Here is a 13,537-nt window from a genome sequence, read left to right as displayed (position 1 = left end):
CATTTAAAAGATAACATAAAATAAGTACTTTGTATTTCCCCTTAACATTCAACAGTAACCACTGAAAAAGAGATACTTTATCTACCTTTCTTTCACAGCTGTAGCCACGTGCCCTAACAGTAGCTCTTCTTCGCCTGCATTGTCTCTGAACTTTCAATCCTTTAATAAATTCAAGATTTCATGATTATTTAGACAGAAGAAATCATATCAACCTATTATATACAAAAGAAATTGTCAACAATTTAGCTCTTCCAGATCTGGGAAATCCAAAGAAATAACTCTAGGAAGGTTGGTATATTTTGCTTCCCTTCCAGTTGGGGTCTAGCTAGCAGGGCAATTAATTTAATATACTCAATCATCAAATATATTAACTAAAGAAATAAAGAACATGCTTACCACTAACATATTGAATACTATAGTTAAAGACAAAGGTAGAATTTATACAGCTTTTACACCAAAAGAAACTGCCCATCTTCCTCCTTTTCCCCTCCCAGCCTTCCCTCCAAAACCAGCAGCAATACAAAGAATAATTATCCATCGGTTGGCCCAAGCAATTCAGCTACAGTCGGGATTTGAGTTTGGTGAATCTCTGTATGAAAACTTTTAAAGAAAATCTAGTATCTAATAAGCAAAATGATGAGTTCTTAACACATTAAAAAAAAACAATAATGGTTTAGTCATTTAATATAAAATGTAGACATCGCAAATTAATATAAAATATTTGACATAAAGAAGGGGTGTATCTTAAGGGATTTCTAATCAAAGCAAGACAAGACAGATTCAAGAAAGTCACAATCTGCTCCTGATCAGGAAAGGAAGATGGACTTTTAAAGATGTTACATAAAGACAGGCAAATCTGTGAAGATGACAACTAAGGGATAGTATTCCGTGAGATGAGCAGACAAGCCACTGAAGTGATTTCTATTACCTATTTAGATGCACATGAACATAAAAAAGTAGATTGGTGCAGAAAATTTGTTAGATCTTTAGATGTGTCATACGTTTAAATTGCTGCCAACATCAGAGCTTGCTTCTGCACTATCAAGTGGGAGTGTGGATGTAGCTAGCTAAAAACCATCGGCACCTGATGATTGAGAGAATTCCATGGAACTTGAACCAAGAAACATGATCCTTACACAGCACCAATAAAAGAAAAGGCTTAACCAAATGTCTTATAAGAAATATTGCAAGATAATGCTTGTTAAAGAAGTTCAACAATATCCTTGCCATGCTTGCAAACACAGGATCTATTTTTATAAAGGTGTATTTATTGTGCAAAGAGATACAATTTAAATCATTTTGATAAGAACGCATTCACAGCTCTGCAGCAATGGTCACAGAACATTGTTTAGATGAACTCCTAAAGAAAATGACCAGTCAACAATTTCACCTCAGCTCTCATTCAGAATATACAAATACCTATAAATCAATCTTAAGATTGCAAAAATCTTGCATCTGCGTGTTAATACGTCATGGAAATGAACAATCTTTTCTTGAAAATCATGCATAATGTTTTATTACAGCAAAATCTTGGCTTATGTTTTGATTGCAGTAAATCAAAGAAATTTTTTATATGATCCAAAAAAAAAAAAAAAGAAGAGTACACCGAGGCAGGTTTAAAGTCCATTATGTACAAATTTATATATGGCATAGAAAATGTATTTGCAGGGCAGATGAGTACTTGTTTTGAAATAAATACATACAGAATCTGACCAAAAGAAACCAAAGAAATTTTAAGAGTCACCAACTTTTATATAAAACAAAGAAAGACTATTTAAGAAGGTATTTGATGATGATGATGAGTGTCAAGTGCTCAAATGCTGCTATTACACAGCCTCTGATATGCTCATTTTGACAAAAGAAATTTGAGGGAAACAAGTACTGAAGAACTTAACTATTTCAGTATCCATTCTTAACCTATCATATTACTTGATCCGCAAAGATGCTGTTAAACATATTAAATAAAAATCCTAAGAAATGCAAATAATCTATTTTTTTAATATAGGTATTTTGCTTTCTGATGTAAACTCAACTGCTGCATTTAATGGCAGACTAATTAACTCTGTAATAGACAAATCTTCTCTTCACCCTACAATTACAAGTAGAATTACTTGGGCTTCTATTCAGAATTTCCACACATGATGTTTGTCCTTTGACCACAAAGTTAGGGAGAAGAATCTGAATTATATCTACAGATAACTGCATGTTGCATGGCTTGCACAGTGAAAAACAAAAATGAATGATTGAGCTTGATAGTTGCATATATTAGATGTTAACTAGAATGCCATTATTGCTCTATAGTAAGGCTACGTTATAAAGGCTGCTCCCATAGAGGCCGTCACTGTGTGCTACTATTGTCCAATAAAAAGGATGACACACCTTTATTTCGTGATCTGGAAAGACTGATTTTCCGTTTTTTGGTGTCCATCTCTTGAGATTCAGTCTGCTCTGCTTCTATTCCACTAGTCATCTTTACAACATTAACTGCACTATTCTTACTCCCATCGTTTTGCATTATTCCATGTAAATTTGTGTTTCTGTCATCGTCATTAACCATTTCTTTTGTTACCATTAGTGTTTTTGAGGTGTTGATTACAAAAAGATCATCAGCTACTGTGGACGTTCCACATTCACTGAGATTCTCATTTGTATTACAGGCTGGATCTAGCGGTCTGATTTCCTGTTCCTCTGATTCTACATCATCATAGAGTTCTGGTGTGAAATAGATACTCTCATCCTCATCCTCAGCTTCTGCAGATGCATTTAACATTGAAAGTTCAGATTTCCCTCCTACAGAAGGAAGCTCATTGCAGGGCTCAATTTGAAGCTGCAGCTCATCGAGATGCTCCTCAGCAACTGGAGCCTCAGTATTTTTAACTGAAAAATTAGTTGTTTCCAAATGTGATTCTGGTACACTTGGTTTATGTCCTGAAATGAATGATGACTGGCATTGATTTACACCATCAATAAGTTCACTAGCACTATTCACATTCTTCTTTTGTTCACTGCTTGCTGTGGACATGCAGTTTGCAGTTACAGGCAAAGGCGTTGAAGTCAGTGGTTTAAAGCAGCAGTGTTCTTTCATAAAACCAGAATTAGTCCAATCATTCTTTTTTGCTCTCTCTATTTGAGTTGCAGGCGTTTTGGGTGTGGAGTCCATATGTTTTCTTCTTTGTGTTGCATTGTGAGAATGACTCTCTACATCAATTTTCTGGCCACCTGTGAAAAATCACAAAACATTAATTAATTGTATATGCCTTCCCCCTGCTGATTTACAGCATGTTTAGCACATCAAAATTACCACTGTTTTATTAGGTTTACAGATATTTTATAATACCCATTAAGATCCAATACAAACAAAAGCCCAGATGTTACAACTATCTTTGCACATGAATTGTCTTAATGAAATCAATAGATTAACTGGCCCATGTAAAGTGAGAGCATATGTACGACTGGATTTAAAATCTGTATTTTTTTAGGCTTTGTACTCTTATGTTATTTACATCTTTCTTACCTGAAGTGAAATGATAAGCTTTCCTAAAATTTAGGAATGGAACATATAGTTACTAGTAAAGCTGTTACAGGAAGAGATTGTATTTGAGGAGTCTCACTACGCGTAAACAACAGACATAGTTTGAATCAAAGCACTCATTTTGTAATAATGCTCAAAATATGTTTGAAGTACATGAACTTAAATTTTCATATTTTTCAATTACAAAAGCAAATTAAGTGAAAATAGTTTTGAATGTACTACAAATTTCTCAAATATTATCAATTGTTTTAAGACAACCAGATGAAATGACACCTAATTTCAGTGCGTTGAGCACAGCTCATATACATTTGTGAATAATTATCATGTACTACAACACTCCAGTAATTTTAAAAACCATTTGTTTCTTCCAAAAAAAAGAGGTGACTGAACATTTGAAATAGTTAATGAAGTCCTTTTTTCCCCACAGGAAATGAACGTACTTTGTTTCATTGCTGCCGTGATATTGCTGGGCTGATTTGATGTTGCAGGATTAATTGAATTGATGGGTGTAGTAAAATGAGTATCTGGGACCAAATTTTGCTCCTCACTTTTAACAGGAACATCTGGTGACAGCTGAATTGTTGCCTCCTGTTGAGAAGCTGACGACACATCTTTTGAATTTGAAGGTACATGGAGAAATTCACTACTACACGGTGATGAACAATCAATGCCTTTCTGGTTTCTTTTAGCAAATGCTTGCAAAGATTCAAGTGCACTACCAAAATTTTCATGATGCTGGACTTGTTGGCGAATCCATTTAGATAATCCTAAGGGGGAGGGAGGAAAAAAAAAGTGTTACCACAAAACCATATCATATACACTATTTATTGATGTGAAATACCATCTATCTAAATATTGCAAATACATCTGCATATGTACAGCATACACAGACTCCTAAGTATTTCGAGTAAGATAATGTATTCCCTCCTTTCAGGGCTGGGAACTTGATTCAATGAATGATACTATTAATATTTTTCTTTCTTATAAAACGAAATAAAAACAAACCAGCACCTTTACCTTTTTCAGTAAAGCTCTTTTGAAATTTAAACCACTGCTTTGCAAAAACACCATTACACTTCTTTTATACTCGGGTGTTCATTTTGCTTGTTATCATGAATTATTAATAATTTACATAGAATACAGCTATTTATTATCATACCAACAGCGTATGACAAAAATTAGAATTTAAATAGAATGAAGCTTTTACAACTTTATATCAGATAACATAAGATATTCAGAAATAATCACAACTACCCAATAGTAAAAATATAATTCAACATGACAACATGTATACGCAAGGCAATATACCATCGTTATATAATCATCATTTTCAGAGTTCTTATATAGCAGAAGATTTAAACCTAATAGCTATTCCGATGATGTTGGAATACACAAGACTGAAGTAAAAAAATAACTTTCTTAATACAAACATAATGTTTTTAAATCCATTGAAATTTTATTTTAAATACCAATTGTTTAAAAGTCCCTGACAAAAGAGAACTGGATTCTTCTGTGGAGTTTTGCTTTTTAGAAAAAATACTAATCTTACCAAATCTTAATCATATTGATTTTATATATTTATATAAATAGATATAAATTCTGTTTCATTAGATAATTTAATTATAAAGATAATTTGATAACATGGATAAAATGGATTATGTGTGTCTTTTTATATATACACACACATGTATATATGAGGAATTCAAATTATCTAAAGAAATTGGAGTTTTTATATCAATTTTATACATAAAAATTGCTATTTATATAACTCCCATTTTTATATTTTTATAAAGAGTTATATATATATGTGTTATATATATAGTTATTTATATATATATATTTGCATTTCCTTAGAGAACATTAATTTAATTTTATTGTAAAAGACACGTCAGAAAATCATTTGAAAATTGTTTGACTTGTACTATGGTGGCTGAGCTCCATCTGCTGACTAGACAGCAACATTATCTGTTTACTAGGTCCTTTTACCCATTCCTTCTATACAGGGCAGAAACAAAGATACATAATGCATTCCTAAGTATTTTTTTTTTCCTTTTCTATTAAGATAGTATGCATATTCTATTTTATCTGCATTTATTTCCAGCCAGTATAAAACGACAAACAGAAGTTACTTTTTTGCATAATGACCATTTAGGGGTTCCATAATAGGAACAGCCCAGGCCTTTACCTGTTCTTACCTAAAAAGCCAGAACATTAAATTCAGACTGCTAACTCCAATCACTAAAGCTTCTTATTAATGCAAAGTATACTAGAGATGTACCCAAAGTCCAAATAAAAGTCTAGTGACTACCTTTTTCATACGTACATATACACACTCACCTGCGCACATAGATGTATACATACCCTACTTACATTTAATATGCAAAAATTCAGAGTGTTAAGGTATTTACATATAAGCAAGAATAAAAAAAAGAACTATTAAATTCTTCATGCTGAAATTTCTGTATCATCATCTGCATACATACAAAAGGGAAAGGAAATTAAATTGACTGAATATTGGTATCAATGCATTTTCAGAGCACTTAATGAACTAGTGATATTAAGCGTAGTTTTAGGCTTCTAAGTTTCAAGTACACATTTCAAGTTTAACAGCTACACTTCGTTATGGCTTTCCTTACTCACCTAGGAGTGAAACAAAAATAAAAAAGGTTTGTGTTTTTTCTTTTTCCTTTTTTTTGTTTTTTTTAATTTTACAGCTTACCTGTTATGTACTTGTTAGGGTTATTCCGGAAGCGGTCATCAACTAGAATAAGAGCACCCCAATCACTTCTATGTCGTATACACCTACAGGCAAGCGATAAAAATGAGTGTATATATAATTAGAGTACATATAGTCAAAAACTGTGGGCATCAGACAAGAGGAACTGCAAAGAGTCAGCCTGCTGGAGTATGCAAAAACATACAGAAAGTGCTTTCCTACTCTCCTGCAACTAAAAAAATACATTATGAATGCAAAAACTACAATTTCAGAGTATATCATGGAAGCTTAATTTTCATTCAGTTCTTGAATCTAATATATGAAGACAAATTAAAAAACAAACAAACACCACAAATACTAACTAATCAAACCAGCTAATCAAACCATATATTATTTGTTTTCCACTCTTAACTGGATAAATTAAATACTGGAAGGTGAATTTGTAAGAGTGAAAAAGAAAACAAAATGCACTGATACAATGGCTTGCAGTTTTTTAAATAACTATGCACCTTCATAAAGAAATGTAAAATTCTGCAAATCAAAGCTGAGTGATACTGTTAAGGTTGTAACTGAGTTGTTACAGGCATACAAAAATATTCCAATATTCAATTCACGTGTTGATATTATTAATGTTATTTGGATTTCTATACCGCCTTCCAGAAAAAAAAATATGAAAGAACAGTAATAACATAAGTGTAATGTGGAAAAGGATCTGTCTGTAATCACTTTGGATTATTATCCCCATCACATCAGAAGAGGGCAACTTGAAAACACAAGTGTAACAGTCAGGTATTAAAATGGGAGTGACAAGGTTGGTCCTCCAAATAAATTTGTATTTGAAGTCTCTCTGTGATAAGAAAAGCTACCACAACTTCTTTAAGGAACAGACTTCTTCCTGCTTTTCATTTTTCATTGGTTGATTAAGTGTTAACTCATAGTTTGAATGAATGACACAAACCCGAGAGACATCCTACACTTCTTAGGAAAAGCAGCACTGCAAGGAATTCATAGCATGGTTGTCACCTGGCCATTCACACCATCTGTTCTATTCCCAAAGGCTGCTATTTCATTTCATGGACTTGCGTTACTTCGTATAATGTAACAGCACTGAATTAAGAGAAAAGTGCCAGACTGAAGACTAACATGTTTCTGCTCACTGCTATCCCTGCAGGCATCTTTGCAGTAAGAAGCTCATGTATCTACAGCAACTACTTGCTGCAGTTTTCAGAATAAGCTACATTCTGCTTTACATCACCTTAGTAGACTGCCCTGTTTTTATAAAAATAGTCATCATGTGCTGTCACCCTTCACCAAACCTCAGTTAGTAAGGACTTAGTCTAACAATACTGTACATGGTTCACACATTTATTTCAGAATGGAAGCCTGTTCTTGCCCTTAAGTTTAGACTAGCATGAGTTCATTCACAGAAATTATACAACAAGCAATTTTCACTAAAGCTAGAATTTAGTTAAAACTCCCATTGGTGACAGAACTTCAAATTCATTTCTTACTATTAGAATTCCACCAACTATTTTTATTCCTTTCTTAACAACTGTTAACAAATGCTCTTGTTTTGCAAAGTGAAACTTAAGAAATCGGACCCGTAACAAGAATTTACAATGAGATTTTATTTCTTAACACTATATTCTCAAGTTTCTTTCCAAACTTCCATTTATATTATTATAACTGATCTATAAATCTTTGTCTGTGCCTCTATCATGCATGTATGTATCATACATACATCCATAACAGATGTATGGCAAGTATCACAGATACAGATGATAGACACTGTATCTACCTATGTATATGATAAACCTTTTTGGAGAAGGATGAATTAATTCTACCCTGTTAATAAATTTTAGGTTTTTGTTTTTTTCCATTTGAGAAGGTAAGCTATACCACTTCTAAATCTGGAAAAAGATCAGTAAGCGTAATTGAATTGACCTTTTGCAAAGGTCTTAAAAAAAAAAAAAAAGACACATACTATTTCTCCCTTTAAAATATACTTGTAGGCTAAACATCAAACAACTGTTTTAAGCCCACCAAGAGTAATAACTAATATACTTATATACAAGTGTGTATATATATATATATATATTTAGAAAAGACCTAAGAATTTTTGTTTGGTTTATGAGTTCAAGAATTATTTTTCTCTGCAAATGCTTTCCTTTCTGTATATCTGGACTAACAACAAAACCTGCAACCAAACTAAAGCAGAGTCTGAATATAAAATGAAAACTCGGAATTATAACAACACAAATACACAACATGTTCTGCCAGGACACAACAGCTGAAGACCTGATTTCCATAATACGAGCTTTTGGACTGATTATTTCTTCTGTGCTAACAATGAGGAATTAATCAGTGACGATGTCACAAACAAGAAGTTCTACAAATAAGTATGTTTTTAATTATGTTCAGTTTATCTCACCTTCCCAGGGCCTGGTTCAGAGCCCTGTAAGCTTGAATTTCATACCACTGACTCCCTGGCAAAAGGCCTCTTGAATTTTTGTGCTGGTCATTGTACTTCCTCTTTAATTCAACCTGAGAAAGAAATCAAATATATTGTTTTAAATAATAATTCTGAAATGGAAATATTCTAAAAGGGGAAAGGAATCTCATTTCCAATTCCATAGAAAGCCTTCCAAGTTTTGTCCAGATCATAAATAAATGTGATTTTCCCAACCAAACCATTATTTGTTCATATTACTTCATGGCCAAGCAAACTAAGCAGGATAGCTTTAGTCAAAATTAAGGCCTACCTCATGACAAAAATAACGCTGGGTCTCAGCTCTTGCCTTTAGAGTCATTTACCTAAGAACCACAGATCACCGAAACCTTCTGAAAAAGGCTTAACACTGCAACTGAGCTTATACCATGGAGCCACTGACTTTCTAACTATAGCAACATGCACAGACCAGAAAAAAAAAAAAAAACTAATACAGATTCAATAGGAGTAACAGCAGTTCTCCTGACAGCACAGTTGCTTTAATCTCTGAGGAATACAGAAGTCTTTTCTATCAGCATAATTGCATCCTCATCTCACATTCTGTCTAAGTGCCAACTTCTGTATTTGCAGCATTTTTCACAGGTGCTATTCATACTACTGCACAGACAGAAACAACAGCCTAGATCTTGCCTAAACTTTAAACTCATCTTTACAAAATGACCCTGAGAATAAATTGAAAGGAGTACAAATTTCACGACAGAACGTTTTTGTTCAAGGCAAGATTGCACCTGTATTACATAAACACCATAGGATGCAGTATTTTGCAACCAAGGACAGTGGACTAGGCAGCATTTTAGAAGTACTAGGCAGAAAGCAGGGGGCTTCTGGAGCAGCAGTGTAACACGCCGAGCAAAGGCAGCAGCTAAGGTCTGCAGGCCCATAGGGCAGCTAAGGCAGAAAAGAGCAGGCTCCTCTTTGGGAAAAACGCCGTCTCCCAGCCGCTCCCACGGCAGCTCCAACACCAGCTGCAGAAGAAATTCCTTGACTATCCTTTCTAATCACGTGGATAACCAGGCATAACACACCTGATGTGAGTTTGAACAAGAATTTGTTACTTGGACATTATACGCACTTTAACATATATCAGAAGAATTTATTATTATTGGGAACAGGGGATTTTTATTTTTTCTCCCAATAAACAAACACAAAACTCCACCAGAAAGGGTCTTTCCATTGCTCTTTTGTACAGTATTAACCTTTCTAAACTGACAAGCGAAAGGACACGCTTCAGGAGAGAAAACAGCAGACTTCTAACCTCTTCTGACAGGTAACTTTCAAGTTGAATTTGGATAAGAAATCTTATTTTATGTACTTATGCCCTTTAAATTGCCTGTCAAATTTACAAATTCAATCTTTACAGCCAGAAAGTAAATTCAGTTTGATTTCACAGATTTAATATTTGTTCCAGTCACTCAGAATCTATTGACTGGCACAACAGTTTTCCCTCGTAATTTTCAAAACAGAAGATGATTTCTTCTGAACACTTAGGCACATTAATACCATTCTGTAAGAAGGAACTGAAGTATACCCAGGCATTTCCGCAGATGTAAATACTGCTTGGAGAAACAACGGAGTATTCCTAAGCATTTCAAATTAGGTAGGACGTGAGAAAATTTCATTAAAGTCTTTAAAACATAACCAATGGCAATAATGCTCCTGTATGTACTTTGCATTTTTCTTCTTGCCATGGTAAGTTTTCTAACAATTTCCTCTGTTGAAGAAATTCTGTTTCCAGTAAGGTTTTGGCCAGCTGTAACAAATGTGTCCTACTCCTCTAGCAGGCCATTCAAAGCAGTGTTAGAATAACCAGTCGTATGTCTTATACTTAAATATATTTTTAACTGTACGCATAAACCACTGAAGATCACCTGCATTATGTTACCCTGTGAACAGAATACATTACCGTTACATCCCAATACATATTAGCATTATGCAAATGTATACAACTTCCAAGCATATCAATGACAATGTTTAATTTTTCAAATTATATAAAAAACAGTATTCACTTGGTCTAAATTTGTAATAGGTCTTTAAAACCTATTTTTTCTACCTTAATTAAGAAAGGGCTAGCAGAAAATAAACATTTGACTTTCTCACTTCAACAATCACGTCTCAGCACGAGACGACAACTTACATTGCTAAGAGTTCAGTTTTCATCATAAGTCTAGGAAAGGTAAAAGGCCAGGCCACGTCATTTTAATGCAATCAGAATCCATTTCATTGTATAACTCTTACATTATCAAACATCAAATCAACGCCCAATTCAAAATGACATGTTGCATATGTGAAAAAGCCAGTCTCTCCTGCTAGCAAATATCCTAAATGTGCAGTAAACCACAGGCTAGAAGGGATTAGTTAAAATGTCAGAAGACAGCCTTTTACCTGTTCATCCTTAAAAATATACTCTTAGCTATCAGGCATGCTTTACAGACAAATAGCTTCAGCAAGCAGCAGCAGAAGGCCCGTGGCAAGCTCTGCCATCTTGTAGCTGTCAGACAGATTAGGCTTTGATCTATCTGGGAGGTCACGGTCACATTCACATTTACTGAAGTCTAACAGCATTATACCTGCTAACCGCTCGTTCTTTTAATGCTTAATTAGTTCGACATCTTTCACTACACAGTATTAACTGAGAAACGGCAACAAAAAATAAATGTCATGAACAAACTTTCTGTTTTATGACTTGGAAAAATCTTTTGAGGTAATTTCTACTACAATTTCAAAGAATTTTAGAACGTGTTTTGCTAATTTTGATTGAAAACTAAGTTTTTCTTCAACAATAACAAACGTATTAAACATTCAGCAACATTCTCTACATTAGATTCTAAGTGTTGACAACTCAAAAAAAACTGTGGCAAACCTGAAGAAACCCTGACTTATTCCAGATTCAGGTAATATATAAACAAGTAAACAAAGTGGATTTATGTTGTGCTTACTGTGGACTAGATTAACTAGCTTATGACATGAAACTCAGAAGACTAGCAGAGAGTGCTTTTGAACCTCAGACTAACATGCACATTTACATACAGAAGCCTTCACCGTGGCTTTTGAGCAATACAACAGGACAAAGCAGACCTATTCAAAATTAACTAACAGCAAGGTATAAAAATAGCAATCTATTATAAGCTGTTTATGCAGAAAAATCAATGGTTGGACAGTAACATGAAAGCACTGTTTTTGTTCCCCGAGAACTGAGTTCTTTCAGTTCTGTAAATACAAGACCTCTCCTTACTTTGCAGTAATAATTACAGCTGAGATAAGGAAATTTGAAACAAAAAGTCAGTGTGTTTTAGGTATCTTCATCTACATGCACATCATTACAAACCAGATTAGGCAGAAGTCTAAAGACAAGTTCATGAACACAATGGCAACACTGTGAGCAGTAAAGCAGAGCACTCATTTAAATCTGCACCTGCCTTTAGACCAGCATCTAGCAGCATCATGCCGGGTTAGAGAAAGGCAACTGCTGAAACAAAAAGGCAAATAAGCTTGGAACTGGATCAATACACGCGTGCACACACGAAGATCAGTATATGTACACACGTGTTGAAGCTCATGCCCTCCACTCCTCAGCACTCTCCTCCATTTATCTTCCATGGAAATGAAAAACAGAAAATGGATACAAAGGTATTGCACTGACTTGTTTCTCTGGTTTTAGGAGAGGACAAACTGAAATGAAAATAAAGAATATTGCTTCTGTCATCCAGCAAACTTTAAAACACATTTGCCTTTTTTTATTATTATTATTTTTGTAAACATCTAATCCCCCACTTCCCAACATCAAACAAAAACCCAGGTGGTCACCTCATTTTCTGCATTCATCCCCCACCCCCTAAAAAGACATAAAGCTGTTTTTTAAACAAATCTACTTTCTTCAAAATCTCGTGTCCAGTTAGAGTCTGTCCTCCCCCTGAAACAGCAATAATTGGAATTCTCTGGGAATGTGCTTGCCATCTACTTTCCTCCTGACGAATGCCAAGTAATCATAACAGTTTGCAAGTGCAGGAAAGTTAAAGACATGAAAACCCATTTTTTTCCTTTTCTATCTGAAAACCCTTAAATGGAAGTAGCATTAAATAGTGCAGCATTTGACCTTTTTCCCCTTGCTTCCAAAGTAGCACCAATTTCTGTGAGATTTGAGACTAAATAACGCACGTATATGGACCTGGCTGAGTCACAGGGCCTGCTTCAAGCATCCACACTCCTCAACAGACTTGCTGATAGATAAATCTAAACACAGCAGCTCGTTTTTTTAGCCCACACGAGGAAGATAGGGTAGGACATCATCTTCAAACGCTCAAGGCATTCCAAGTGCACAGGGTGTTAACGCATAAAACAGTATGAAATCAGCAAATGCTCATCACCTATCATTTACTAAACTAGATTCTGGATATTAGTGTGCTTTCACACACTAATACTTTTTTAAAAAAAAAAAAAAATGTGAGGAAAATAATACCATATACCATGAATAAGACATCATTGCCTGGTACTTTGTAGTGCTCAGTTACCCTCAGGATGCTGTTGGACAGCTCTGCACCTATCACCCTCCCGGGGCTGCCACTTCCAGGGGCCACCAACCGACATGGGTTCTGTGCATCAAAGCCACATCTGCTTCCAAATAGCTCAGGGGACCTTTTCCACCTGAAAATTTCTATGTAAAAATGTGCCTCCCTCTAAAAATAGTGAATAATACAAGGAAAGCCATCATAATATAAGGAAATATATAAGAATATAAGGAAATATATAAGAATATAAGGAAATATATAAGAATATAAGGAAA

General features: G+C 34.5%; 1 protein-coding gene across 5 annotated transcripts in view; it reads right to left on the bottom strand.

Annotated features, from left to right (window-relative positions):
* Positions 1-1,251: 1,251 nt before the first annotated feature.
* BRIP1 (BRCA1 interacting protein C-terminal helicase 1) overlaps positions 1,252-13,537 on the bottom strand; it is a 57,101-nt gene continuing 44,815 nt past the window's right edge. For 4 of the 5 annotated variants that reach the window (XM_035343266.1, XM_035343268.1, XM_035343267.1 and 1 more), the window contains 4 exons: positions 8,680-8,792; positions 6,252-6,334; positions 3,973-4,299; positions 1,252-3,219 (listed from right to left, as the gene is read on the bottom strand). In XM_035343266.1, coding sequence (XP_035199157.1) covers positions 2,339-3,219; positions 3,973-4,299; positions 6,252-6,334; positions 8,680-8,792 — 1,404 coding nt within the window. In that variant the 3' untranslated portion in view covers positions 1,252-2,338. The remainder of the gene's footprint in view (positions 3,220-3,972; positions 4,300-6,251; positions 6,335-8,679; positions 8,793-13,537) is intronic. The other variant, XM_035343269.1, reaches the window with a different exon arrangement.

Source organism: Oxyura jamaicensis, chromosome 19, assembly GCF_011077185.1.
Source record: "Oxyura jamaicensis isolate SHBP4307 breed ruddy duck chromosome 19, BPBGC_Ojam_1.0, whole genome shotgun sequence".
Classification (NCBI taxonomy): Eukaryota; Metazoa; Chordata; class Aves; order Anseriformes; family Anatidae; genus Oxyura; species Oxyura jamaicensis.
This window is presented reverse-complemented; position numbering and strand designations above follow the sequence as displayed.